Consider the following 26,097-nt stretch of genomic DNA (forward strand, 5'->3'; position numbering starts at 1 on the left):
TATATTTTATTAATTTTCATAAACATTTACAGAGATTTTGGGTTTCCATTCATTCATTGTTGCACTATTCTCTCTACCCTCCTCCCAGTTTGTTCTTATCCAAATGCCACAGTGCTTGTCAAAGCCAGTTCTGATTAATCTTCTTTGTCAGTGTGTCCTTTGCCATTCCCCACCATAGGCTCTTGCTCATAAGTTGTTTCATGAAATTCTTCTGTGTCTGCCAATTCCTTTCGATACAGTGACTCAGTATATTCTTTCCATCTTCTTTTAATACTTTCTGGAACACTTAATATTCTGCCTAAAGCATCCTTGATTATAGCAACTTGAGTTTTGAATTTGTTCTTCAGTTCCTTGAGCTTAAGAAATGCTGAGTGAGTTCGGCCATTTGATTTTCCGACTCTAGCTCCATGCACATTTCATTGTAATATTTTATTTTTTTCATTCCATGCTGCCTTTTGAAGTCTTCTGTTTAGCTCTTTAGTATCTTAAATTCTTCCTTGTGCTTTGGCTTCTCTGTGTTCCAGTGCAATATTCAGAGTTTCTTCTGACATCCATTTTGGTCTTTTCTTCCTCTTCTGTCTTTGTAATGAACGTTTGCACTCTTCATGGATGATACCCTTGATATCCTCCCACAACTCATCTGGTCTTCACTTACTAGTGTTCAAGGCCTCAACCTGTTCCTGAGATGGTTCTAAAATTCGGGTGGGATAGACCCAAAGTCATATTTTGGTTCATAAATATCCATAAACACTGTGTTCTTTTTAAAAGCATCACGTAAAAAATAACTATGAAATATCTTCACCCTAGTAACAATAGCAAAGTTCAACAGGCCAGCAAACAACAAATTCTGGCAAGGTGTGGAAAGACTACAACTCTTATTCACTGTGCTGATGGAAATGTAAAATAGTACAGGCATATGGAAAGTAGTCTGGCACTTTCTCAAAAAATCGGAATGAGAAATAGCATTTGACCAGCAATTCCACTAGTGGGACTATACCCTAAAGAAACCAGAGCCATGACTCAAACAGATTTACGGATATCCATGTTTATTTCTGCATTATTCACAATAACAAAGCAATGGAAGCAACTCAAGTGCCTATCAATGGATCAAAAAACTATGGTATAGTCACATGATGGAATACCATGCAGCAATGAAAAACAATCAACTTATAAGACATTACACAACATGAGGGAACCTTGAAGACATGGTGAATGAAATATCTTGGTCACAAAAGGACAAATACTGCATAATACTGCTGTTACAAAATGGGACAGATATGAGGGTGTTGGGGAGAGAACGAGAAAAGAGTGGATAGATAATGAGCACTCCATTGGAAAAGAAGAGGGAAAGAACTGTCTGAAAGAAATGTACAATTAGGCATTATTTGTATGACAACAATCTGGAAGAAGAGGAGAACTGCAAAGTGGACTGGGGGAGGGAGAAGGAAGAGGGGAAGAAAACGTGCAATGAATGAATGAAAACCTGACCCTTCTGTAAACTCTCATTTAAGTCAAAACAAAAATTATTTTTAAAAAATCATCTATAAGACCTACAGAGTGGTCAGTAGTTCCTCTAAAGCAAAGATGAGAATGTAGGGATGGAACTGTCACAGTAGAAACAGAACCAACAGAGCCTTAAATGAGGCAGTGTTCCCACACTGCAGAGCTTGTGGAACAGACACTAAATGAAAACCAAAGCTACTCGAGTGGCCTTGTGGACAAGGAACGGTGCTGCCAACGCAAAGGCACGCAGTTCAAATCTGCCAGCTGCACTGTGGGAAAGGTGGGTCATTTCCTCTGGTGCAATTTACTGCCTCTGAAGACCCACTGGAGCGTCAGCTCTGGGTCAGCTCCGGCTGCATGGCACACAATAACCAGCACTGTAAACCTTCGCTAAAAAGACAATTGTTGTTGTTGTTATGTGCCATCATGTTACCTGTGACTCACAGTGACCCTATGTACAACAGCCCTAAACCCTGCTCTATCACTTGCTAATCTTACTGTCTCCAAGACATCTATCCCCAATACCCAGTGACTGAATCAATCCATCTTATCAAGGGTCTTTCTCTCTTGTGCTGTCTCTCCACCCTCCCAAGCATGACATCGCTCTCCAAGGACTGATCCTGCCTTGCAACACGCCTAAAGTTTGTCAGACGAAGCTTCAGAATCCTTGCCTCCAAGGAGCAGCCTGGCTTCATCCTCTCCAGGATGAACTTGTTTGTTCTCCTAGCAGTTCATGGTATATTCATGGTATATTCAATACTCTTCTACAGCTCAAAGGTATCAACTCTCCTTCTATCATCCCTAGTCACTGTCCAGCTCTCTGATGCATAGCAAGTAATTGAAAAGACCATGGCCTGTATCAGGCGCACCTTATTCTCCAGACTGACATTGTTGCTCTTCAGTACTTTGAAGAGACCTTAGTCCTGTCAGAGACTTCTCTGACCGTAGACTTTCCCAATGCAATTTGTCTTTTAATTTCCTGGCTGCTGGTATTAGAGACTTTTAATAAATGTTTAGATCATTGATTTGAGACTTATTTTCTTAAAGATAATTCTAAATTTTTTAAGGTTTTAAAAAAATCAATCTCCTTTGGACCCTTTCTCAGGAAGCTGGCAGAGGATCTGCTTACCCAGCAAGCAGACCAAGAAAGAGGAAACCAGAGGCAAAAGGCCCCAAAGACAGCAGGCAGGAGATGCTGGGGTGAGAGGGGATGGCAGTCCTGGGGAGGTCAAGCAAGGGTGAGAGAAAGGTGAGCTCTGAGTCAGAACTCTACATGGAAAAATAGCCAGCACAGAATATTGGATGTGTCCAACTCTGACAGAGGAGGCAGGGGAGAGGAGAAAAGGGGAGGGGATAAGGGAAAGGAGGGGACAGGAGAGGCACGGGGAGGGGAGGAGAGAGGAGAAGCAAGAGAGGGGATGCAGGTGCACAGCAAATGGGGTGGGATGGAGGAAGGAAACTGCAACAATGAAATAATCTTTTTAAAGAGAAAAGTGAACTGAAGGGGTAGAGAGGAAAATGTGCAACAATGAATGAATTGAAATCCAAGTTATGTGTGAAATTTAGTTAAAATATTAATTTTAAAAAAAGAGAAAATGGAAGGGGGGAAACAGAGAAGGGGGAGGGCAGGGGAAGGGAAAAAGGAGCCGAGGGGAGAGAGAAGAGGACAGGGGAGGGGAGGAGGAAAGAGGGGACAGGAGAAGCAGAGGAGGGAGAGAAGGGGAGTGGGAGGGATAGGAAAGACAAGGTAGGAGAGGGGAGGAAACATGGAGGGGGAGGGAACAGGAGAGAGGAGGAGAGGGGACAGGGGAGAGGGGGGAGGAGAGGGGAAGGAGGGGGACAGGGGAGAGGAGAGAGGGGAGGAGAGGGGACAGGCGAAGGGAGGGGAAGGATGTGGAGAGGGAAAGGGAGAGGCAAGGGAGGGGAGCAGGACAAGGGAGGGGACAAAGGAGGGTACAAGGGAGGGAAGGGGACAGGAGGGGAGAGGGGACTTGGGAGAAGAGAGAAGGGGAGGGAACAGGGGAGGGGAGGATGGGAGGGAAGGGGAGAGGCAAGGCAAGGTGAGCTGAGCTTTCTGTCCCAGAATGGAAAACCTTCAGAGGACCCCCTAAAGGTGAAGATGTTGCTCAAAGGCACCAGCAGAATTGACGGTGGTTCCCCTTGGGTGGGTGATGACACTGGGACAGAGGACACTAGGGGATAAGACACTAGGAGTTTGCCTGCATTATTTTCATAATAATTTAAATTTTAAGTGTTACTTTAGGCAGAAACAATGTCTTTCAGGAAGACTAGTCCTGTCAGGTATCCTCTCGCTGAGGAGGGTCACTCCTTGGTGGGGACAGCCCCTCACAGCCCCCGCCCACACAGCACGTGGCCGCTGGGAGCAGCTCTTCTCCAGCCCCAATTCAGTGTTTTCCATGATGCCACCCTCATCTTTTCCCAGGTGCATGCATTACCCAGCTTGAAAAGAACCATTTACCAGGCTGCTTACACCCAGCTCTTCTGGACTGTCCAGGTTGCCCAGGTTGCCCCTGCATACCCTTCTCAACTTCTGTTGCTGAAAGAAGCCTGACTGGGTCACCATAAGGGACCTGCCACTCAGGCACAAAGAGCCCAGAGGTCTGGGGGTTGGATACAGGGCCCGGCAGTACTCACAGTGATAATGTCCAGGATGCTGAGGAGGCTGTGGACACTGTCTCCTGCTAGGACCTCCTTGACCACCACCTCAGCGGAGTCCTGTGCTTGGATAACAGAAGGTGCCATCTGTTCACCTGCCCAAGATCAACCCAGGCACCCTAGACAGCAAAGCCTTCCAGCTGACCATCGCCAGGGACAGCTCTGAGGGGACCTCACCCACCTAACAGGAGCTGAGGCACCCGAGGGGTGCTAGAGAAGGCACCAGGGTGAACCACAGGCACCGACAGACCCAACCACCAGCCAGAGTCCAGCCCACAGTGGGCCCTTGGTCAGGAGAACTCGGATTAAAGTTCTGGCTTTGCACCAGTTCTGTTACCAGCATAAGTAACAGTGTTTCTACAGCCTTCTACCAGATCCAGAGACACATCTCTGTCCTGGTTTGGAGACTTCTGCCAGATGTTCCTCAAGAGAGCTCTGTGTGGGAATGTCCCAGGTGCTATGCATGGGTGAGATGCATGTACAAGGCCAAGAGGTGGTGCCAGTTTCGGGACCCAGCTGGTCTCAAGTCCCCCAGACTCATGGTTTCTGCATTCCTCCTGGACAGGGGCCTCTGCTGGCTAACTCCACCAAGCTCCCTGCTACTGAGTCAAAAGGTGATGATCAAAACTCTACCCACAAAGCTCCTTTCTGTGACCTTTCCCAGGACAAGGGTGGACACAAATGCCACAGCAGTAAGCCAAAGATCACTGAAGACCAGTGACAGGTGGTCACAACCACTCTGGGAAGCAGCATGCCCAGAAGACCTGGACACTGGCCCCCTACCAGCTGTGGCTGAGGTCACCTAAGAGAGAGACACAACTTCCTGGAGATGCCTCCCAAGTTCTCTTTTTAGAACTAAGGTCATTATTGGCACAACCTGAAGGGAGGGCTCAGGTGACCTGGCAGACCCTGTGGAAGGGTATGTGTGAGGGTGCTAAAATTTATTACATAGCAAAAAAGCGGAAATAAAACCACACACACCACCACGAGCCCTTCGACTCGAGGCTACCCTGCACATCTGTGCAGAAAAGGGAAGGATGGCATGCAGTCTCTTAGACAGCTGTGTTAGAATATTCCCGAAGGAACACGCTGAAGAGCGGGTCAAGACTGGCCTCTCTGGAAAATCACCCGCTCCAGCCCCCAGAGCATGTGCATCCGTCTCTGCAGAAGTCTCACCGGGTCCTGGATGCAGACCTCCAGCCGCCCATCCTGCACCACGTACACGCTATCATCTGGTTGCCCCGGCTGGAATGCATACTCGCCCTGGCGCAGCTGCACAAACACCATGTGCTTGCAGAGCTCCAGAAACAGTGGCTTCTCAAAATGGCCCAGGACCCTGGAAGAACACAAGCCATCGACACTCTCCAGCGAGGCAGGGGAAGGGCAGCCCACCTCCAGCTGTGTGCCATGCCTGTCTGCTCCTCACCGGACATTCTTCAGCATGTACAGGACCTCTGAGGGCAGGTGCGAGTTCTTGAGGTCAGAGGCGGTGAGGTCAGCCTCCAGCAGGGACGGTGGGGGCTCCTTGGGCTGCAGCGCAGGGTAGTCCTTCTTGAAACGCAGGATCCTCCAAAGAAACGGCATTGGTACTGAGGGCTGCAAAGGGCCCGAGCCGTGGCTCTGTGCTATTCCTGCCCCGAGGCCGCCCACCTGGGTGCAATCCTGAGGCGGCGCCCTCATGGGGGGCAGCTGTGGGTCTGGAGGGAAAGGTCCAGTACCTTCTGGCCAGGGACAACACCTTGGTCCGCTTCCTCATTCGCTGTCGGGGTGCAGCACTGCTCCCCACAAGTGTGCTGGGAAGAGTGGTCACCTGCAGGACAGAGGGGTACCAGGAAGACTGCCGGACCCAAACTGTCAAGAGCAAGAAATGCACAGCCCTGGGGCCAGCACAGCTGTCCACAAGGGCTCCAGCCTTCCTCCCTGACAGCTAAGGCTCTTCCAGAAACTGTTACCGTGTATGCCACCAAATCAGGCTGACCCACAGCTGACTCCTAGCAGGTTTCAGAGGCAGGAGACTGCATCAGGGGAGATTGTTCATCCTCTCCTGCTCCCAGAAAGTACAAGAAACTGATCTGGAAACAGCATGAGGTAAAGTGGTCTCTGATAACTCACATGCCCTGAGCAGCATGCCAGGTTGCTCTCAGCAGCATGGCCTCCTGCATCTAGAGAGGGGGACAGAAGAAAGCCTGGCCAGAGGCTTCTGCCTCTCTTCTCAGACCCAACCTACATCTACTGACTCAAGGTCAGCAAGACTCCAGCAAAAGCCTGCCCTCTGCCACAGCTCATCCCTAATCTGGTAGAGACCCCAGTCTCTGTTCTGTCAGAGGCAGGACTCAGGGGGATGAGGACCCTTCTTGCCCACTGCTCAGCTGATAGGCCCATCAGGACCCTCTCTCATGTCAGAAGCAGGGGCTCCTAGGAGCATGCAGTTACCAGCTCGTAGCACCCACCCCTGAAGGGCCAGCTTGGGTCTATAAACTGAAGAATAGACAGGTTCATCAGTCACCATGTGCTGGTACATCTGGAACCCTCTCTGAGCCGCCCCCTCAGCTGGTTACCTTCCTCATGATCTTTCGGCCATAGAACATCACCTTGTCCCTCTTGCGAAACCTATACTGTGGGGTGGTGGGCTGCAGCTCCCCTGAAAGAGAGTGCCAAGCCTGAACAGAGTCCATTCAGGCCTCGGTCAGCATTCAAGCCACAGTAGACCACCTGATGCCACTCAGACCTCCTCCCCTCATGAGGGCTAGGCTGTTAATGGACAAGACGCAGCACTGAGAGGACCCTGCTCCAAGCACAGCACCCAACTCTGAAAGGACCCTGCTCCAAGGGGACCTGGCTCCTAGCACAGCACCTGATTCCAAGGGCACTTCCAGGCCTCAAACACACATCAGCTCTGGTCCTCCTCCCTAGTGCATCACCCTGAGCCAGGGAGACACTGCTTTCCAGGATAGGCCAGCAGACCCCAGGAATGAATATCATCACCAGACAGTGGCCCCAAGCCTTCCTCCACCACACAAGACAGAGGCATTCTGAGACACTCACGAGACCCAGTCACCCTTCGGTATGCGAGGAAGATGATGCAGCCAAGAAGGACCAGAGTGGCTCCCATCACGAGCCCGATGAGCTGTGCCAGAGGTCACGGTTGAGCACAGGTCAGCCAGACACAGCAGGGAATGCCCATACACCCCCAGGAGGAGGGCAAGGGTGCAGCAGGACCACCATTCAGTCTCCACGCCCCAGGGCTCACCATAGTTGACTGTGCCCACTCTGCCATGAGGTACAGGCCCCAGGAGTGCAGGGCGGAATCCAGACAGAAGGTCCCCTGTAAGAGAGCAGGAGAGGAAGAGTAAAGGGAGAATGAGGGAAGACCAGGCAGGGTGGGGTGAGCACCAGGTAAGTCAGGATTTTACTGGCCAAGGCTAACACTAGAGTTAATGTCACCAGTTGGTGACAAGTGGTGCCACACACCTCTAAGGGTGGGTGGAGCTGGCCTTCAGACCTGAAGGCTCAGACTTCCAGTCCTGATCTCCCTCCCAAGGTTGCCCATCCATCCCTCTCCACCAGCAGAGCTCAGACCCTCCTTGACCCTGCAACCACCTCAACCCTGACTGGGAGAAGTGATGGAAAATGATGCCCGTCACTGAGTCCCATGAAGGCTGTCTTGATGGCCCACCCTGGTGGCATCTGCCAGCCCACTACTGTGCCTCTGCTGACCTCAACCACTCTGGTGCCATCTCTGTGACCCAGCTCAGAGGCAGTAAGAACACATGGGGCAGCAGGAAAGGAGTCTGTGACTCCAAGACACCTAGGAAGAATGTCGTGTGGAGGTTGCTGAGCCCACACACTGAGAGTTGCCTGAAGCAGCCCCCTCCCACTTAAGATCAGATGCACAAGACACCTAGGCAGGGGACCTTTGGGACCCCAGGGCTATACAAGCAGCCTGACCATTGAGCATGGGATGACAGGGGCACAAACAGCAGCTCACACACCACCCACACAGGCACCAGAGGGGCTGTGTGCCAAGTCCCACGCTCCCAACAGTGGGCAGGTGGGGAAGCTCTAGTTCCCAAGATAGAAGAGCCAAGCTCCCTGAGAGCACCCAGTACCTTGCTGCCTCCACTGCCAAAACAGCCTCCCCGGTGCCTGGCTGAACAGACAGGGCATTTGTGGGTCCTTCTGGGAGACTCTAGTAAGAGGTCAGCAGCTTCCCTCCCTCCAGAGAACAGAACCTGAGCCCAGCAGAGCCCGTGGGACAGAAAGCATGTGGGCAGCAGTGTGGATGTCCCATCCACCCAGTGTGAGCCTGTGTAAAAGTTGTTGTGGCAGACCTCCTAGGTCATCTCTGCCAGCCTCGAGGGCTCACCTGGTACACACACTGTTCCTTTTCCAGTGCCCAGGACCTACCAGTCTACCTGGAGAAGCACATCATGGCCACACCCAACAGGGGCAAGCTGGGAAAGACCAGACGAGCAGGGCGTGTGGGGTCACTCTTGCTCCCACTCATCTGAGCTGTCTGACAGAAAAGGGCACAGGGAGGGGCCTGCAGGAGAACGCAGGCCTCCCATGTCCAGTGGCCACGTGGGCATAAGCAATGAGGAGCCAGGGGTTCATAAAGTGCCTCAGCTTTGACAAGGCGCTCCAGAAGCACTGCCTGGGCAGAGCAGGACTTCTGCCCAGAGGGTCCCCACTTACCTACCTCAGGGCATGCATGGATGGTGTCCTCCATGGCTACACCCAATGTTGACCATCGGATTGACCAGCTGTGGGAGGGGTCGCTGCCAGCAGGTCCTGAGTCCTTGTTGTCACATTCAGTTTTTGCTGAAAGACAATCTGAAGAGTATTTGTCCCCTCTGCAAACAGCCCAGTCATGCTACCCAATGGGCACAGCCCACAGTGGGTAAGGTGCAGGTTAGATGAGCATCCGCCAAGGGATGCTGGACCTGCAGGTCAGTGGGCAGCTGTGATGGCAAAGGCTCTTGTCTGCTGTCCTGACCAGTGTGACCCGATTCTACCTGTGTCATGATGTGCCACTGACAAAGGAGGAATGGGTGGCCACCCCAAATGACCACACAGCCCACCCTCTCCACTCTCAGCATCACTGGTCTCTTGGGGAGAGCTCTGGCCAGGCTTGGGATAGCAGCAGGGGTCTGGACCACCTGGGGGTCATGCTGGTGATTATGTGCACCCTCCCTGCCCAGGCTTGGGCCACACCCTTGCTGTCCATGCCGTGCCCTCAGCTCTAAGCTTGATCTCCTGATCGGCTGGGGTCACCAGTGGACAGGATCCTGGGGGAAGGTCCTACAGGCCAGAATCACATAAGGCAGGACACTTGGAGAGATGACACTGGGGGACAGGACACTAGGGGTCAGGATACTAGAGACAGGACACTGGGGATCAGGATACTGACAGACAGGACACTGGGGTAGAGGACACTAGGGGACAGGCCACTGGTGGAAAGGACATTGGGGGTAGGGCACTGGGACGGCAAACACTGGGCGGTCAGGACACTGAGAGTCAGGACCTTGGGAGTCAGATACTTTTTTTTTGAGTCAGATACTTTTGAGGTCAAGTCACTCGGCCTTGTGGAGTCAGGATCTTGGGGGAGCGGTCAAGACACTACAGGTCAGGCCACGGGGGCCCAGAATATTGGAGCAAAGGACCTTGGAGATAACCACACAGAAAGAAGTATTTGAGGGGTCAAGTCACAGGGTGGAAGGACCCTAGCGTTCACGAGAGAAGAACCTAGGGAGGCAGGACCTTGGGGGAATCAAGACGCTGTGGACAGGGCACTAGGGAGAAGGATCTTGGTATCTGCGAAGCAGGTTCTCGGGGCAGGAGAGTGGGAGTCAGTACTCAGGAAGGCAGCAAGCCACAACCAGATCCCGCTGAACCCGCAGAAGGGCCATGAGGTCAGAGGCGGGGTCACAGTCAACCCTGCCGGGATGACTGGAGCAGCAATCGCCAGGCATCTAGTGTCCAGCGGGAACTGAAGAGCCAGGGAACTAAGATCTGGGAACCCACGGTGGGGCCAGAAGGGGCCAAAGCGTGGCAACTAGCCCTACGCCCCATGTCTCACCTGTCAGCGCCGGTACCGCCCCTTGACCCGGATCTCCCGTCCTATTGGCCGAGTCAGCAACGGTAGCACATTGGCAGCGGCAACAGCCAATCGGAGATACGGATGCTGCAGCGTGGGCCGCGCGGCCGGAAGTGGAGCGCCGTTGGCTCGGGGGTCGCTGGATCGGCTTCCCGCAGGGCCGAGGAGGTAAGCACAACCCCTGGGGCGAGGGCCACTCGAGCCCCGAGTTCCTGGGGACGCAGCCCGACCAGGCTGTAGGGGGTGGGAGGGCGGAGGGCGGCCCTGACCTTTTGGTGGGGGGCGAGGGGAGGAGACCACGATGGCGGAGTTTCCGGGCCGAGTGCCGCCGCCAAGACACTCAGACTGCTGATTTGCCGGACGTTTGACCTGGTCTCGTCCACAGGCGGCAGCATGGGCTTCCTAACCGGAGTGACCCGCGGGCTGGTCCGGGGAGCGGACAGGATGAGCAAATGGACCAGCAAACGCGGCCCACGCACGTTCTACAAGAGCCGGGGCGCCAAGGTCACCGGCGTGCACGCGCCCGGCCGCAGGTTCGTGGTAATTAAGGAGATGGTCCCCGAGTTCGTGGTCCCCGATCTGACCGGCTTCAAACTCAAGCCCTACGTAAACTACCGCACCCCAGAGGGCACAGAGAGCCCTCTGACGGCCAAGCAGCTCTTTGTACAGGCGGTCGCCCCTGCTGTTGAGAAGGATTTTAAAGCAGGGACCTTTGATCCCGACAACCTGGAAAAGTACGGCTTTGAGCCGACACAGGAAGGCAAGCTTTTCCAGCTGTACCCCAAGAATTTCCCGAGATAGAAGAAAGAAGGCTGCAGGGCGTGATCATTGCCCAGCGGAGCGGGGGCGGCACTTCCCTCACTCGTTACATTAAAGATCTTTAAAGTAGAAATAGATGTGCACTCCTGCAGCCGTGTGCGGTGTGTTGCTTAGCAAACAAAGGGTTTAGAGAAGAGAATTCTCACATGAGAGAATTACAAGTCACTGTTTTCCAAAAGAGGGTAGACTTGGCAGCTCCTGGGGGAGCACAGGAAGCTGCCCACACAAGAATTTCTCCACCAGTCAACCCGCAGCCCCTGCAGAAAGGTTCTGCTCTGCAGGCTGGCACACGCACGTGACTCGAGAACACAGGTCCCTTTGCTGCTGTCCACTACAGCCCCACTGACTGCAAGCTTTGCTCAGTCCCATCTGCCAGTGGCCTGTGCTCCACAGTCATTACTGGGCCTGGACTTGGAGATCTCCTTGGTTTTCAGGGCCACAGTGAAGAAGTGTGGTTCATCTGCACTGTTTGTATTGTTTCACAGCTATGGTGCCCTGAGGTGGCTAAGTGTACTGTCTGCCCAGGGCCTGGGGAGCCAAGACCCTGGAAGTGACCCTGTGTATGGTCTGCTTGGAGTGACCTGTGTGATGGTAAAAGACAGTGTTGCCATCCACGCGGGAAACTGTTCCCTTTGGGGCCAGGGTCTAGCAGGCCAGGACAAGGACACCCCTTCTGGCAGCCACTTCTACCCACCTCAGGAGCCCCACTGCGGAAGACGCTCAGATGGTGAGGGCCCTCCTGATGAGCTGACGTGGGGACAAGGCACGACACTGAAGTGCATTGTGGAAAGGGCCTTTATTTGGGGAGGAGCATGAGAGGTCAGTCAGCTCCCCTAGTTGAGCTGACATCCCACCTCCAGAGGTGAAGCGCGTGGTCATAAAACTCACATGTGGCAAGAAGGCTGGTGTCTGTGTCTTCCCTGTACAGGGTGGGGTCACAGTTGTGGCACTTGGCCCCTACCACTAGCAGGGACTTGGTTTGTGGGGTGAGCCCCACCGTGTCTCTGTCTCCCCCACGATCTGAAGGGGTGGTCGCTGATGTGTCAGGGAACTTGAGGCTGTGCACAGCATCTGTGGACGTGGCATTCACATCATGGTGGAAGGACACCGAGGGGGATAGGCAGGACCAGTCGGCACCATATGTCAGTGAGTTCTGTTTTGTATGGGACACCATGATTGTGCAAGTGTCCTGCTGCTCCTCTAAATAACGGAAGACACAGGGACATGTTCACCAGAGCTCCTCCCTGCCCAGCAATAGCCCACCCCCCGACCCAGCCACACGCAGCCATGTCTCCCTGGGCCAGCGATCACAGCAGGCCTTTGTGGCCAGGGACTCCTGAGATGCAGCACACAAAGCCAGCCAGAGGTCCTGTTGGGCAGCAGCCCTGCCTGGGTGGCCCCACTCACCTGTCACCTTCTGGCAGTTGAGGACCCTGAAGCCACCGTGCATGCAGGCTGCCAGCAGCAGGTGGGGGTGCAGAGGGTGCCACTTGAGACGCCACACACCGCCCTGCACAGGGGTGTCAGCCAACGGGCGTGTCATCAGACGTGTGTCCCACAGCAGAATGTGCTCATCATAGCTAGAACAGCCACAGACCCCATCAGGGCAGCACAACCCTGGGGGCCTGCCACCCTCTCTAGGACCAGATGCCCTGCCTCACCTTCCTGTGGCCAGGATGTGCTCATGGTGGGGGCTGCTCTGGATGCTGCACACGCCCATGGAGTGCCTGGGGGTGGGGGTACACTGTCAGTGAGGCCCAGGCCGAGGGTTGCCGCCCCACTGGCCCTCACTTACCTCTCACTGGTGAACAGAGGCGAGCGGCACTGCGTCCTAATGTCCCAGCCTTTCAGGAGCCCATCATCGCCACCTGCGCAGACAACAGCCCATCAACAATGCCAGCATTTTTAGGGGGTCCCCTTGGGTAGCTGGGTATCTTCAGTCTGCCTCCCAGCAGGAAAGCACTAAAACACCCCTAACCACAGCTGCTGTGCCCAAGAGAGGCCTGCCAGGCAGAGGTGCCGGTGGAAAGTCCGGCCATCCTAGGCCGCGGGCAGTCAGCCTGGCTCCAGGAACAGAGGTACTGTGCCCAGTGCTGCCTCAGGACATGGTTCCAGATATTTCAGCATACCCTGTGTATCTTAAAGGGAAACACCCTGTGTAGCTTGACAGTGAAAAGGACTTTTGTGCTTGTTTGAGGAACATGAAAGGATAGGAAAGAGAAACCCAAGACTTAGGGGGGAAGTGGCATTCTGAAGGGAGAAGAGGAAGCCATCAAAGATGTGGGCCCACAGGGAGGGAGAACAAAAGAGAAAAGCATGGCTACTCCTCCATCCACCTCTGTCCCTCATTCCCTCTCCATCCATCCCCCCACCATCCATTTCCATCCCCCTCGTGTATCTCCCATCCACCCCCCAAGTCACTGTCCCCTCACCCACCCCAGTCCTACCGTCCGTCCCCATCCCCCACCATCCATCCCCCATCTCATCCACCTGTCCTCCATTCTACCCTTCCTGCTCTACCCTCCTTGAACCCTGCCCCCCAGCATCCATCTGCCATTCCTCTTACCCCCTCCATCCATTCTCCATCCCCCTCCCATCCACGCCAGTCAGCCCACCATTGCTGCCAACTGTTCATTCACCCTCCATCCTCCTCCACCGCTGTCCGCTTCCATTCCTCCATCCCATCATCACCCGGTTCACCACCTTCCCATCCACTGTCCACCTATCACAACTTTCTAATCCCAGGCGTGGGACAATATTAGACATAATGCAAGAAAAAATAACACTAGAAAGTTAGGAAAAGCTAAAACCCAACCTGCTGTCACTGAATGGATTCTGACTCAGCAACCCTCCACTGTAAACGATAAGCTCTTAATGGGAGGGAACTTCCCATTTTTCTCCCTTGGAGCCACTGGTGAATTTGAATCAATGGAGACTCTGGCTTTTTGGTTAGCATACATAGTAGGCCCTGCCACCAGGGTGCCACTTGCTAAAACCACCTAGAGTAAAGTGTCCTTTAGGCAAAAATTAGCAAAAGTATATTATCACTTACCTCAGGAAAACGGAACCTGATAGAATAAAGAAGACAAAGGGGGGGGGGAACCCCAAAACCTTAGCATTAAAAATACTAATAAGCCAGGGAGCTCTGGTGACTTAGTGGCAAGAAGCTGCGCTGCAATCCCAATGCTATGGTGGAGAAAGAGGGGCTATTTCCTGTTCCAGTCAGATCCAATTAAATGGTACTCAACAAGGAAGAAGAACAACAAAGAAGCCAAGCCTTTGGTGTCAAATGTACATTAAAATAATTTCTCAAGAAAGTTATTTCACCAAAATCAGAGGGAAAGGAGAAGGCTAACAGTGCACTGGCCACTGATGGGAAGGTCCAGAACACAAGCTCAACAAGGGGTCTCCCTAGACTCCACGCCGGGCATGCTGCTCCACCAAGGCCCCAGGGTGCCAGCACCGAACATTGCCCACCTGAGTATACAGTCTCCGTGTGCCAGCAGTCAAAAGCTGCAACCCAGGCCTCGAACTGGTGGGCCTGCCAGGTGCCCAGTGCCTGCAGCCCTGGCTCGGCCTCGCCCACTGCCAGCAGATGGAGTTGACCCCGAGAATCACTGCAAATGATGTTCACAGGCTGGCCGCTGGCCCTAGACATGAAGAGGCAATGGGAAACCTCAGCCCCAAACTCTTAACCACTTTTCGGTCCCTACCCAAGATACCACACCCTCAAGACATGGCAGAGGGTCTGATGAATTATGTCCAGGAACACATGGACCCTTAAAAGACTTGCCTGGGCATCTGGCAAAGACATAAAATAGCAATTTCTCTAAGGAAAACATCATCAATATGGACAGCTAGAATATCTCCCTCTTCGCTCAGGCCTGACAGCAATACTCCCAAGTAGGGGAACATACAAGATTTACTTGGGACAACCTTCACTATCTCTGGCCTGAAAATGAGAGTGGATGCTCAGAGATGCCTCCCCCATCTCCACCTCCCCTCTACCTTGTACTCTTCCTACTGGACCAGTCCAGGGACAAGGCCAGGCTCTGCTCCTCCAGGGTGAGGCTGCAGAAGGGCTGCAGTGAGTAGACGCTCTTCTGGGAAGAAAGAGGAGTCAGGACACCTCCCACACAAGCGGCGACTCCCAGTGAGTAAAATCCACAAGCACACATGTAGGCCTATCTCATACCTGACCTTGGCAGCCACTTGCCAGCACTGCTGAGGCCAGACGGGCTCTGAGGACCACTGGTGGTACACATTTGACACCTCCCACCCCTGCCTGCCTGCCAGGAAAGCACAGGTTCACATTTGAGCCTCCAGGCAATGACAGCTGGTCCACGCTGGACCACAGGATGAGGTAGTGGTCTATGCAGGGGGAAAGGGACGGCGAGCTGGTCCATCTTCCTGACCTCCACGGGACGGGGTAATGGTCCATGCGGTGGGGTGGACAGCTGGCTCATGCTGCTGGGCCTCTGAGGAACCTAGCTTCTCCTGGCTGGCAGCATTAGTGTCTCCCTGTAGATAAAATGGCAGGAGTTCTCTGTATCTGATTAGATGCTACTGTTCTTTCCTAAGACATGCATGTTTCGGTATGTGTGAGACAGGACGTGCCAGGGCCAGATGCACTGGTACAGACTCCCAGCAGCTGTACCATCAGCTCTCCCTGCTCCTACCAAGCCATGGTCTGGGGTCTGCTGTCTTGAGATCTGTTGATCCAGTTTTAGAGAGTCTCTGAGTATGAAGAAGACCACAGCTTAGCTGGCTGTCCCATCTGAGGGGGCTCCTAGAAGGCTTCCACTTCCATGTAAGATCTCAAGTGTGACAAAAGGCACACACTGCCCTTTACTTCCAGGACTGTCACCTGACTCAGAACACTGGCCCAGAGCGGTGGAGCTTCCCTGGACAGCCTCTCCCTCCTGGCCACCTTCCGAGGACAAAGTGAAGAATGTCTGCCCACAACAAGATGGCACCATCTATCAAGAGAGAACGTCACTTTTTTCCATTCCTCTAAGACTATTTCTCAGTTGTTGGAGTTTTGGGTTTTTTTCCATGTTTCTCAAAGTTTCCCCCTAAAAATACAGAGCAGCAGCAGAGAACTGAAACGTACAGCAAAGGCCCAAGAGAAGCTTGAAGGCCTGCCCCAGATGCACCTTTTGTCTGTTTTTAAACGCCTCAGTTACGAAAACCAACCTCTGGGAGGACAACGGTGCTGATCCTACTGACTCTTGTCCAGCCACGTGACACTGTGTACTGCAAGGGCTCAAGACTCATGTTTCAGAGACATTTTAGGCACTGGTGGGGTTGAGGGGCAGTCTTCCAACATATTCCCAAGAATTGGATTTAGCCACTTTACAGTCTCCTGGTACAGGATCCCTAACAGACATTTCAGAAAAGCCCACAGGTCTACTGTGTTCACAGCAGACATCACCCACTCAGGCTGCCCTGCCAGGCAGGACTTCCATGGCCATCGTTGCTATGAGATGCTGAACCCAAAGGCATTTGGAATATACTCCATGCTGCCTCAGAATATTTTAGGATGAAATTCACCACTATAAAAAAACTACTAGAAAACATTCCCAGCACAGCTTCTGTGCATGCCTCCCACCAGTCACAGACTCTAGCCCAGTCACAGACCTCAGAGCCCACCAAATGGAGCAGCTGTATGGATCCACTAGCATCTGCCAGGCCCAAGAGGGTGTGGCCGGCCACTGGAACATGGCACCTGCAAAGAAACTGGTACTGGTCACAAGACAAGATGTGCCTGGGCACAACATCACAGCAATTTATCCTGAAATTTTAGCCCCAACACTGGTTAAATCTACAAATCTGTTCCCAAACGGGTTGCTCAGCTTGTGAAGCCAGATATGGCCACTGCTTCACAGACTGACCCTGACTCTAGGGCCTGGAGACTGCCAACAAGGGGATTTCCCCCCGCCCCCCCCCCAAGACCGAACTACCCCAAGCCCAACCAGTGAGGAAAAGAGCCTAGGCACAGGTGTGTCCCCCTCTATTCAGTTCTGTGCTGGGGTGAACAGCTAAATCCTAATGGCAGGTGGCAAAGCAAGGGCAGTTTTTACCAAATTCCCACCATTTCATGTCCAGGATCGCAGCCATGTCCCTTCTCTGGACTTCAACCAGGGGAGAAGCAAGGTCCTCACTGAGGCTGTACAGGTAGACACGGCCAAGGCGAAGTGGAGACTTCCCATCCAAGTCCACACCATGCTTCAAGGATAAAAGATACATTCTGATTACTCCTATGAGTCCACTGTCTTTGATTCCAACTCAGAGTGAGCTACTGGTTTCTAAAGTTGTGTATCTCAACAGGAAGAAACTGCCTCATCCTTCTTCAGAAAATCAGCTGGTAGATTTAACTACCAGCCTTCAGGTTAGCAGCCCAAATGCCTCCAGGTCTCCCCAGTAGATGCTGACAAACCGAAGAATTGAGGAAAAGCAAAGGCTTGGCAAGAATCCAGCTGGGCAGAGTGTGACCTGGAGGCAGAGGTCCTGACTTCCTGGTGGACAGTGCTCTACTGACATACCCGCAATGAGTGGACAAGCTCTACCACCCTCAGCACTGAATGTTGCTTCTAAACCTGCCAACAAGAAGCCTTGTGGTCACAGTCCTCGGTCTGCCTGGGAGGATCTTGCTTTCAGCCTGTGACCTGTGTCCACTCAAGAGTCCCCAGCTTTGAGCTTTATAAGCCCTGAAAGGGCTGTGGTACACCTCTGAGGGCACCCGCTCTCTGTGCAGCAGACTTGGATTTTAGCCCTCAGGATAGCCCTGCTCCTGAGCTCAGTTCTAGCAACATTCACCTCTGGCCTTGCTTCACCAACAGAACCTTTCCTCTTCCAGCCTCCAGCAGAGGCCGGGTGGGCAGCATCAACGTGCTTCGGGGGCAGGTTCCCAAGAAGACCCTGACTATGGCATGGTCACTGGGAGAGCACCGGGCACAAGAGCGAACCGCCTACTCCCTGCAGACGCCCCCGACGCGCGACAGGGGCAGTTCCGTGGTGCCCCGAGGCTTGGTGCTGGGTCAGAGGATCCACCCCCCCACTGCAGGGGACCCCAAGGTTCCAGCACGAGGCGCTCCAGAGGAATACCCCACCTCGTGTGGACCCCACACCTTGCTCTCTTCCGGCTTCCGCAGCTGGTAGGTGCCGCACGCAAGCAGGTGTCTGCGGCCGTCCAGCGGGCACCACTCCACTGAGTCCGCGGTGAATCCGGTGTCCACTGTCTGCAGTAGCTGGTTGTGCCCAGAGCTTTCGGCTGCCGAATCAACGACCTGGCAACCAAACGAGGCGGCATGCCCGGGGCAGCGTGGCCGGGGTGCAGCCATGACGGAGAGCGGGCGGACCAGGATGGGAACCACCGGCGGCGAGAGGCGCAAGAAAGCCCACTCCAGCCACTTCCTCTAGTTTCCCGATTCCTTCCGGGGCGCAGGCGGGACTTCCGACCAGCTTCCGAGAGGAGGGACCTGCCGCCAGCTGTAGCACCACCTCCCACCTGTCACTCTCGGCTCCACACCCTCAAGCATGGAGGGGACGGTGGGGGTCCTCCAGGTTTGGCAGGGCCCGGGCGAGTCCCACCTCCTGCGCAGTTTGTGTTAGGCTGCCTGCCGCGCGGCAAAATGTGCCGGCACTGAGCCCACCTATGATGCAGGTGAGCTTCCAGAAGGGTCTGAGCCCCGAAGCAAGGTCGGGGAGCCCAGGTGAAATAAACACCCAAAGGCTGTACTGCCCTGGGGAAAGGTGCTGTCAGGGACCCCTCCAAAGTGCTCAAGAACGTTGTCAATTTAAAGGCTAAAGTCCAAGCCATATTTTCAACTGCATCTTAAAGTTTAACAATGAATAAAAATGACAGAAAAACCAATGGCTTTGAATTGTGGTGCCAGACAACAGTACTGAATCGATCACAGCCTGCCAAATGGACATCTACTGGTATTCCTAAGAGGCAAGGACGGTCAAACTTCATTTCATACACATTGGGCACATTGGCAAAACGGCCCAATCCTTATAAAAGGACATCATGCTGAAAAAGGAAGCTCAGTAAAAAGATAGGAAGATCTCCAACAAGTTGGACTGAGTGACTGCCCTCGAGCATGACAGATCGTGAGGTCTGGGGTGGAGCACCTTCAGATCTGTTCACTGGGGTCACCATGTCACAGCTCCAACAATGGCACCGCCTAAAAGTGGGCTGAGTGTGTATCAGAGGACCTATGCAAGACTACCCAATCTCTGACCTGGAGTGCAGCTGATGCCCATCCAAAGGGGAATATACTTGACAGACAAGTGTGGGGAGGCCTCATCTGGACACCTGAGGACAGGGCTCCACACACAGCAAGGCTGGTCAAGAAACCAATAGGGCAGGTTACAACTAACCCTGAACTGCCTCAGCTGCCCAAACGCTGGACAGAGTCCACATGCCCAGCAGACCAAAGACACAAGGGCCTGACCTGGGGCCACAAGGACCCAGAGAGAGGGAGAGGAAGCCAAGCGCCAGAGGTGTGGGATGGCCACCTACAGCAATGTAGCTGACCAGGACTCCCTGGCACACAGTGTTGAAGGCAGAACCAACAACAAGGCCCTCCTGACTCCCACAGGGTTTGAGGGGATGGCCTGGCCACACTCTCCTGCCAGTTAGATCTGTGAGTTCCCCAACAGTGAGGGGCAGAGACCACAGCTCCCACAGGCCAGTAATAGTTTAGAGGACACACTCTGGGGCATGACAGGGACTCAGCATGGCCTCAACCCTTTCTTGGGGACTCCAGTCATCTCAGCGCAGAACAGCCCACCTAGCTAGAAACGTTCCTGATCCCCACCTGAAGATTCTGGTAGCAAAGGACAGAACTGTGTGGGTGTGCAGTGCTGCTAATTCTTCCAGGCCTCACCTCTAGGACACACTGCCCAGGGGCGGCCCAGCTCAGACACAAGCAGGACACAGGCGAAGGACAGGACAAGGCCTAGGGACAGGATCTACATGGACAGTCCAGGCAGTCAAAGCAGCCAGGCTCCCATCTCCTGGATGGGCAGTGCAGGGCCCTGTCACGGCAAGTGCCTCGGCAAATCAGTAAACAGGTTCCCAGCTGAAAATCAAGGTGAAACTATGCAAGTGTTGTGGTCTAGAATGCTCCTTGTCCACTAACCGCCAGCAATCACCTGCACAACCATCCGCAATTAAGGACCCTGCTCCGCAAGACATGAGACACTCAGGCCGCCGCCCCCTCCCCATACAACCCTCAATGAAGCTTTGACAGCTTGGGGTGCGGAGGACAGCAGTCAGGGCCGAGACTCAGTGACTCGCCCTTTACTTGGCTTGTAAACAGACTCCCATGCAGGCTCCTCCCTCTGCTTGCTGCTGGCTTCGGGCACTGGGGTCCATCACAGCAAACAACTCCAAGTGTGACTTCTAACCCTCCCACTGCCTCCCCCCCCAAAAAACTGTACAGGAGTTTACAAACATATTAACATATAAATAATGAACGTCCTGGCGGTCCTCGCTGGCCCTGTGAGGGCAGCACTAGAGGCCAAACACGGGCCCAGCCGAGCAGGTCTCCATGGGCGCGGCTGCATCACCAGCTACACAGCATTACCAGGCTCCACGCCAGTGTGTCCACCATGCCAGTGGGCCGGTCACCGCTCGGGGCCCAGCTCATGCGGGCAGGGGCGCTTCTTCTCACGGCAGTGCTTCTTGTGGGCGGGCCAGTCCTTCTGCTGGCACTGTGAGCCACAGTAGCGTGCCACCTGGCACCGCCCACAGATGTTGAACTCCCGGAGCTGCAGGACATAGTGAGGTGGTCACAGCCGGGCAGAGGCCACACCCCACTCCCGAGCCTCCTCAGGCCAATCTGAAGACATACCTGCTTCTCGATCATGGTGCAGGGAGGGTAGTGACACTCGTAGTAGGTGCAAGAATTGTCCTCCTCCTCCACCACATCCCCATTGGCATTGTAGTACCGGGTGACATTCAGGACAGGGAACTGCTCCTCGATAGGGTCTGTGGGGAGCTGCTGGATTGCTAGCCAGTATAAGCTCTGCTCCCTGCAAGGAAGAGACCCCTCTAGCACCAGACCCAAAGCTGACCGTGCCCACCCTTCCAGCATCAGTCCCTAGTGGCATCAGTCTGCTTACAGAGGCCCTGTAAGTGGATCCAGAACAAGGACCGGCCCCCTTGCTCACAGGGCTATCCTGGGACAGGCAGGCATATAGGGGGGTGCCCCCAAATACCAGGCAGGTGGCAAGTGGAACAAGAACGCAGTGTAAGCTGATGAGGAGCAGCCATCCTGGCCAGTGGCATGTGGCCCAATAGGCTGCTGGCCTCCCAGCCCCACCCTGATGGCACCATGGCCCCTTGGGTTTGAGCTGCCCTGTATACGATGGTGTGGAGGCAGGAGGGGGCTACTGAGAGAAATAAGAGGACAGGAAAATGGGATGAGGGGCACAGAAGGGTGTGTGGGGGGACAGAGGGCTGTTCACGGGGGGGGGGTAAGTATACAGAGGAGTGTGGAGTGAGCTGTAGGGGGTGTGGGGGCGCTGCAGCGGGCGTGGGGGGAGCTGCAAAGGGGCATGGGACACAGGACTGCAGAGGACTATGGAGTGGGGCCCTACAGAGGGGCATAGTGAGGGGCCCAGAACAGAACAGGCTGCAAGGTGACCAGTGCTAGTTGATGGCACAGTGTGCAAGGACCATGGAGGCTGGGACAGATGAGCTGATTAAGCTGCCACCCTAAGGGACTGAAACGAGGCACTTAAGCGAGCTGAGTGTTGAGGCCCCTGGGATGTGGGAGCCTACAGGCCTATCTGCACTTTTGCAGCCAAGGTCTTAAGACCCAACATTGACTCCTGAGATAGCCAGGTCACTGCACATCTGAGAGGGGGCATCCTAGGCCTCTTGGGAGTGTCCAGAGCTAACAAGTGGGCAGACACGTACCCACGTCCTGTGATGAGACCCCCAACTGACTCAAGATGGTAAAGCCAAAGTTGTCTCAAGATCTGTCAGCATGCACAAGGCCCATAACCTCTGCCTCTGGGCCCACCAAGACCACTGGCAGTGAGGGGCAGCACTCCATGCTTCAGTCGTAAGAGCAGGTAATGCCCATGGCCTGCTTCTGCCATACCCAATTCAGCTCAGGTCACCTGCAGCTAAACAGCACACACACTTCCCTTGACTGAGGCAACTCTACTCAAGAGCTGTGTGAGTGGGCTTTCAGGTCAAGCGCTATTAGGACCAGGCAACAAAAGCAGGAATTGAGGAGGGCCGGGCCCCACCTTAACCCACCCAAAGCCCAGGGCGAAGCAGGATCCTCACAGAATAGGGTAGCACTGGTGGTTTGCCAGTGTGACAGGCTGCACCGAGGGGGTGACTGTCCCCAGCCACAGGACAGGGACCAGAGGGCCCACAGCATTGGCTGCAGTCCTTCCAAGGATCAGTTCTCCAGAAACAGGAAAGGCTTCTTTCAAGGTCAGGCACATGCATGAAGACTCATGGCCCACCAAGAGCAGCAGACGATGGCAGGTTAGGGTCACCCTAATTTGGGCCCTGGCAGGTCAATATCCCTTCCCAGAGCTCTACAGGATCCTTATGGCGTTCGAGGATCTGAGAAGGGCTGTGCTTTACAGAGCCCCTGCATCTGGAGGGTCTGAGGACCCTACAAGGGGGTTGTGCCAGGCAGTCCTTGCACTTGGAGTCTGGGGGCCCTTCAAGGTGGGGTAGGCTGTGCCAGGAAGTCCCTGCACCTGTGGTCTGGGGGCACTCCAAGGCGGAGTGGGCTGTACCAGGCACAGCTTTGTAGCTGCTGCTGAAAACAAAGCCCCAGCCCCAGAGAGTCGCACAGTCGCACAGGCAGCTCCCAGGATACAGCAGGTGGAGTCCAAGAGACCCGGGTCTCACCAGTCCTAGAGGAGTGCAGCCAGGTGCCCTCACTTAGCACAAGCTCACAGGAAGCTCCTGGCAATGGTCACTGACATCCCTTCCCCAACAGACAGCAGAAAATGGCTCGGTACCAGGTCCTTGAGGGTAAGGCTTCACAGCACCCACCTCTGCTTGCTGGACAGCTCCTCGGCCTTTGGGCGCCAGCCTAAGGGCACCAGCTGCAGGTTGTCCAGTCGGTTATCCACTGTCACAGCGTTGAGATGCACCACCTGGAAGCCGGGCGCCACACCACCCCTGTGCCGCTCCCTAAGGACAGAGAGTCTCAAAAGGAGCCCCAAGACCCCCAAATACGTTTTTCTGTGCTCGCTAAACACACCTCTACTAGAGCGCTTTCCCTTCCACTATTTCTGCACACCTAACTCACGAAAGATGTGGACCACATTCCCCATGAGGCACAGCCCCATCACCAGGCTCTGAACTTCTTAGGATCTTGACCAAACTGCAGATACTCTAAAGTTCATTCTATCCTCTCTTTGCAATCACTCACAAGTTCTGGTCTGCCACCTATTCTAGTGAGGCTGCAGACAAGATGCCCTCTCTCCTCCCAAGACTGACTTGATACTCTCTGCATAGCTTCTCAAAGTTCAGCCACATTGTAGCAAGTGCTGAGGCTTAAAAAAAGAAACCTAAATTCATTGCCATTGAATTGGAACCAACTCACAGCTGAGGCAACAGTGGGTTTTCAGAGGCTGTATATCGCACAAAGGGAGACTGCCTATATTTATTCTGCAGAGCAGCTAGTAGATTTAAACCATGAGCCTTTGGATTGGCAGTACAACTTCACACCCACTAAACCACCAAAGAGCTCCCTGCATCAAGTTTCTTTTTTAGAGCAAATAATACTCCAACATGTGAATTTACCTCACAGATATTCTTGGCTAATTGTAACATCCCACCAGAATGAAACCCAGCTAAAGGATCTGAACTGGCCTTCCCATCCCATCAGGGGGTATGCCAGGGCAGGGCTGGGCCAGATGAAGCAAAGAAAAAAGGCCATCCACCTAATGGAATTAAGAATCAGACTGCAGAGACCAAGTACAGAATGGTCCACTGCACCCCCTCAGCAGAGGCTACACCTGCTCCAATTCCAAGCCACACAGTGAGTTCCTGGGAACGGGGAGCCTTGGGCTATACCCCGCAAGGTGTGTACACTCACTCCAACTTGCGACAGAGAAAGATGCTCAGAAGTGGCAAATGTCATGCCTGCCTGGCCCATGAGGCTGGAGGGGAGGGACAAGGACAGCCACTGGACTGACAGCCACAATGCCCCTGAAGTACCCACCACAGCAGCTCATGTAGCAGCCTTCCTGAGCCCCGACCTCGGTTCTTGTCAAAGGCATATGCAAATATCTTGGCACCATTTCCATCAGCATCTACTTCCATGCGGGCCTGAGGAGGAACGGGAGAGAACAGTTAGATCACTTCTGGTTCTTAGGCACACTTACTCCTCCTGGGAAAAGAAGGTGCAACACACAAGTTGTTTGGGCCACAGCCAGCCCCAAGGCCTCCACCTGGCCACTATGCTTTTATACCACAGCAAACAGGCCAATGACTATGCAAAGCACTGTGAACAGAGCATGGTTCAAGACATCCCTTGGTGAGCTCTGGTGGCCTAGTGGCAAGAAGCTGCACTGCAATCTCAGAGGAACACGGTTCGAATCCATCAGATGCTCTGCTGGAGAAGGAGGAACAATCTCCTCCTGTACCAGTCAGATCTGATTTGATGGTACACACAAAAAATAATGAAATAAAACAAAAAATGAAGAAAAAAAAATTTACTAAAAGTTAAAAAAAAAAAAAGACATCCCTGCCCTCAAGGCGTGCAGAAGTCTGAGAGCAGGATGATGGGCGAAAAATGAGGAGCCCACAGCACTGCCCAGAGCAGCAGAGAGAGACTGAGACAGGAGGACCAAAGAGGGAGTTTGGAAAGTCTCGGGAACTTTAGCAAGTTTAGATTTTCAGAAGAGAACTGATAACCAGATCAGACATATAGAGAGGCCTGGATCACTGGCTGGCGGGAGCTGCATGTGGTCATGTGGAGTTGATGATGATGACCTTCACTCTGCTGACACCAGAGTTAGAAGCAGTGGCCCACTGCATGTTCCAGAGATGCAGCACCCTGCACCCTCACCTCAAAGGAGTAGCTCTCCACCAGTGGGATGTCCTGCTCATCAATCAGCGTGTACTTGGTCTGGAAGAGAGCAAATATATCAGTTAGGTTCCTGGTCCAGGCGACCGCACGCTGACATTACAACCTGCCACAGGCCCCACAGCAGAGCCCACCAGATCCTGCAGCTAACGCGTTGAAGAGTCAGACCTAGGCAGGACCACAGACAACCTTAGAGCCACTGCAGGCTGGCCCACATCAGGCTTCACCCAACTCACAGCAGAGACAGCTCCTAGGACCTACCCACTCCCAGGGGCCGAGCAGCCAAGAGGCTCCAGCCGCTTACTAAGCTCCTGGGCACACAGGTGGCAGCAAAACGGCTCTCCATAGCTTTCACTGTCCCACATTCACGACGGCGTTAGAAGGCCAGAAAGCCCGGGGCCCAAGAACCTGGAAATGCCCACACGCCGCTGGGTCCCCTCTCCCACCAGGAGCGTCTCCTGGCAGCCGGCAGCTCCGGCCAACAGCCGGGTGGCCAGACCCCAACAGCAAACGCTGGACAAGGGGCCGGCCGGCCAACGAGGCAGCCCGAGTCCCGCCGCCTCGGGACCCTGCGTTGAGGAGCCCAGGCTGGACACCCTCAGCTGGCCGCTGGCCGCCTGCGCCCCGCTGGGCTGGCCACACACTGCTGGCGGTCCACGCGGGCCCGCTGGACACGAGGATCCGGCCCCACTCGGGCGCCGCAGGTGCAGCCCGACACCAACTAGGCCCACGCTCGCCCGAGCCACCTGGGAGGGCTCGCAGGTGGACGCGGCCGGAGCGCGGAAGCCCCTCGCTGTGCACAAGCGAGGCCAGGCCGGCCGCGGCCTCCACCCCGACCTGAGACCAGCGCGCACTGGCCCGGCTCAGAGGGGTGAGCCCGGGGCGGCGGCCGCCCGGTGCTCAGAGAGGCGCAGTGGG

The 26,097-nt window shown here is 54.3% G+C and overlaps 4 protein-coding genes across 4 annotated transcripts in view; 1 reads left to right on the forward strand and 3 right to left on the reverse strand.

Annotated features, from left to right (window-relative positions):
* PNPLA7 (patatin-like phospholipase domain containing 7) overlaps positions 1 to 8,908 on the reverse strand; it is a 53,319-nt gene extending 44,411 nt beyond the window's left edge. Inside the window, exons 1-8 of the mRNA XM_006900670.1 lie at positions 8,879 to 8,908; positions 7,430 to 7,504; positions 7,225 to 7,306; positions 6,738 to 6,820; positions 5,898 to 5,989; positions 5,606 to 5,746; positions 5,356 to 5,515; positions 4,159 to 4,239 (exon numbers count right to left, since the gene is read on the reverse strand). Coding sequence (XP_006900732.1) covers positions 4,159 to 4,239; positions 5,356 to 5,515; positions 5,606 to 5,746; positions 5,898 to 5,989; positions 6,738 to 6,820; positions 7,225 to 7,306; positions 7,430 to 7,504; positions 8,879 to 8,908 — 744 coding nt within the window. The remainder of the gene's footprint in view (positions 1 to 4,158; positions 4,240 to 5,355; positions 5,516 to 5,605; positions 5,747 to 5,897; positions 5,990 to 6,737; positions 6,821 to 7,224; positions 7,307 to 7,429; positions 7,505 to 8,878) is intronic.
* Positions 8,909 to 10,669: 1,761 nt separating this feature from the next.
* MRPL41 (mitochondrial ribosomal protein L41) lies at positions 10,670 to 11,077 on the forward strand. The gene has a single exon (XM_006900617.1). It carries the CDS (start codon positions 10,670 to 10,672, stop codon positions 11,075 to 11,077), a length of 408 nt encoding a protein of 135 aa, XP_006900679.1.
* Positions 11,078 to 11,815: 738 nt separating this feature from the next.
* On the reverse strand, positions 11,816 to 18,438 carry DPH7 (diphthamide biosynthesis 7). Its single transcript, XM_006900671.1, has 10 exons — positions 18,208 to 18,438; positions 17,190 to 17,323; positions 16,736 to 16,823; positions 15,104 to 15,198; positions 14,573 to 14,745; positions 12,891 to 12,963; positions 12,757 to 12,822; positions 12,503 to 12,675; positions 11,984 to 12,295; positions 11,816 to 11,889 (listed from the first exon to the last, which is right to left on the reverse strand). The coding sequence occupies exons 1-10, from the start codon at positions 18,436 to 18,438 to the stop codon at positions 11,816 to 11,818; spliced, it is 1,419 nt and encodes a 472-aa protein (XP_006900733.1).
* Positions 18,439 to 20,731: 2,293 nt separating this feature from the next.
* LOC102863476 overlaps positions 20,732 to 26,097 on the reverse strand; it is a 6,269-nt gene continuing 903 nt past the window's right edge. Inside the window, exons 3-8 of the mRNA XM_006900672.1 lie at positions 25,543 to 26,078; positions 25,162 to 25,221; positions 24,313 to 24,419; positions 23,136 to 23,276; positions 20,959 to 21,139; positions 20,732 to 20,875 (exon numbers count right to left, since the gene is read on the reverse strand). Coding sequence (XP_006900734.1) covers positions 20,732 to 20,875; positions 20,959 to 21,139; positions 23,136 to 23,276; positions 24,313 to 24,419; positions 25,162 to 25,221; positions 25,543 to 26,078 — 1,169 coding nt within the window. The remainder of the gene's footprint in view (positions 20,876 to 20,958; positions 21,140 to 23,135; positions 23,277 to 24,312; positions 24,420 to 25,161; positions 25,222 to 25,542; positions 26,079 to 26,097) is intronic.

Source organism: Elephantulus edwardii, unplaced genomic scaffold (assembly GCF_000299155.1).
Source record: "Elephantulus edwardii isolate Elephantulus edwardi_28Jun2011 unplaced genomic scaffold, EleEdw1.0 scaffold00289, whole genome shotgun sequence".
Classification (NCBI taxonomy): domain Eukaryota; kingdom Metazoa; phylum Chordata; class Mammalia; order Macroscelidea; family Macroscelididae; genus Elephantulus; species Elephantulus edwardii.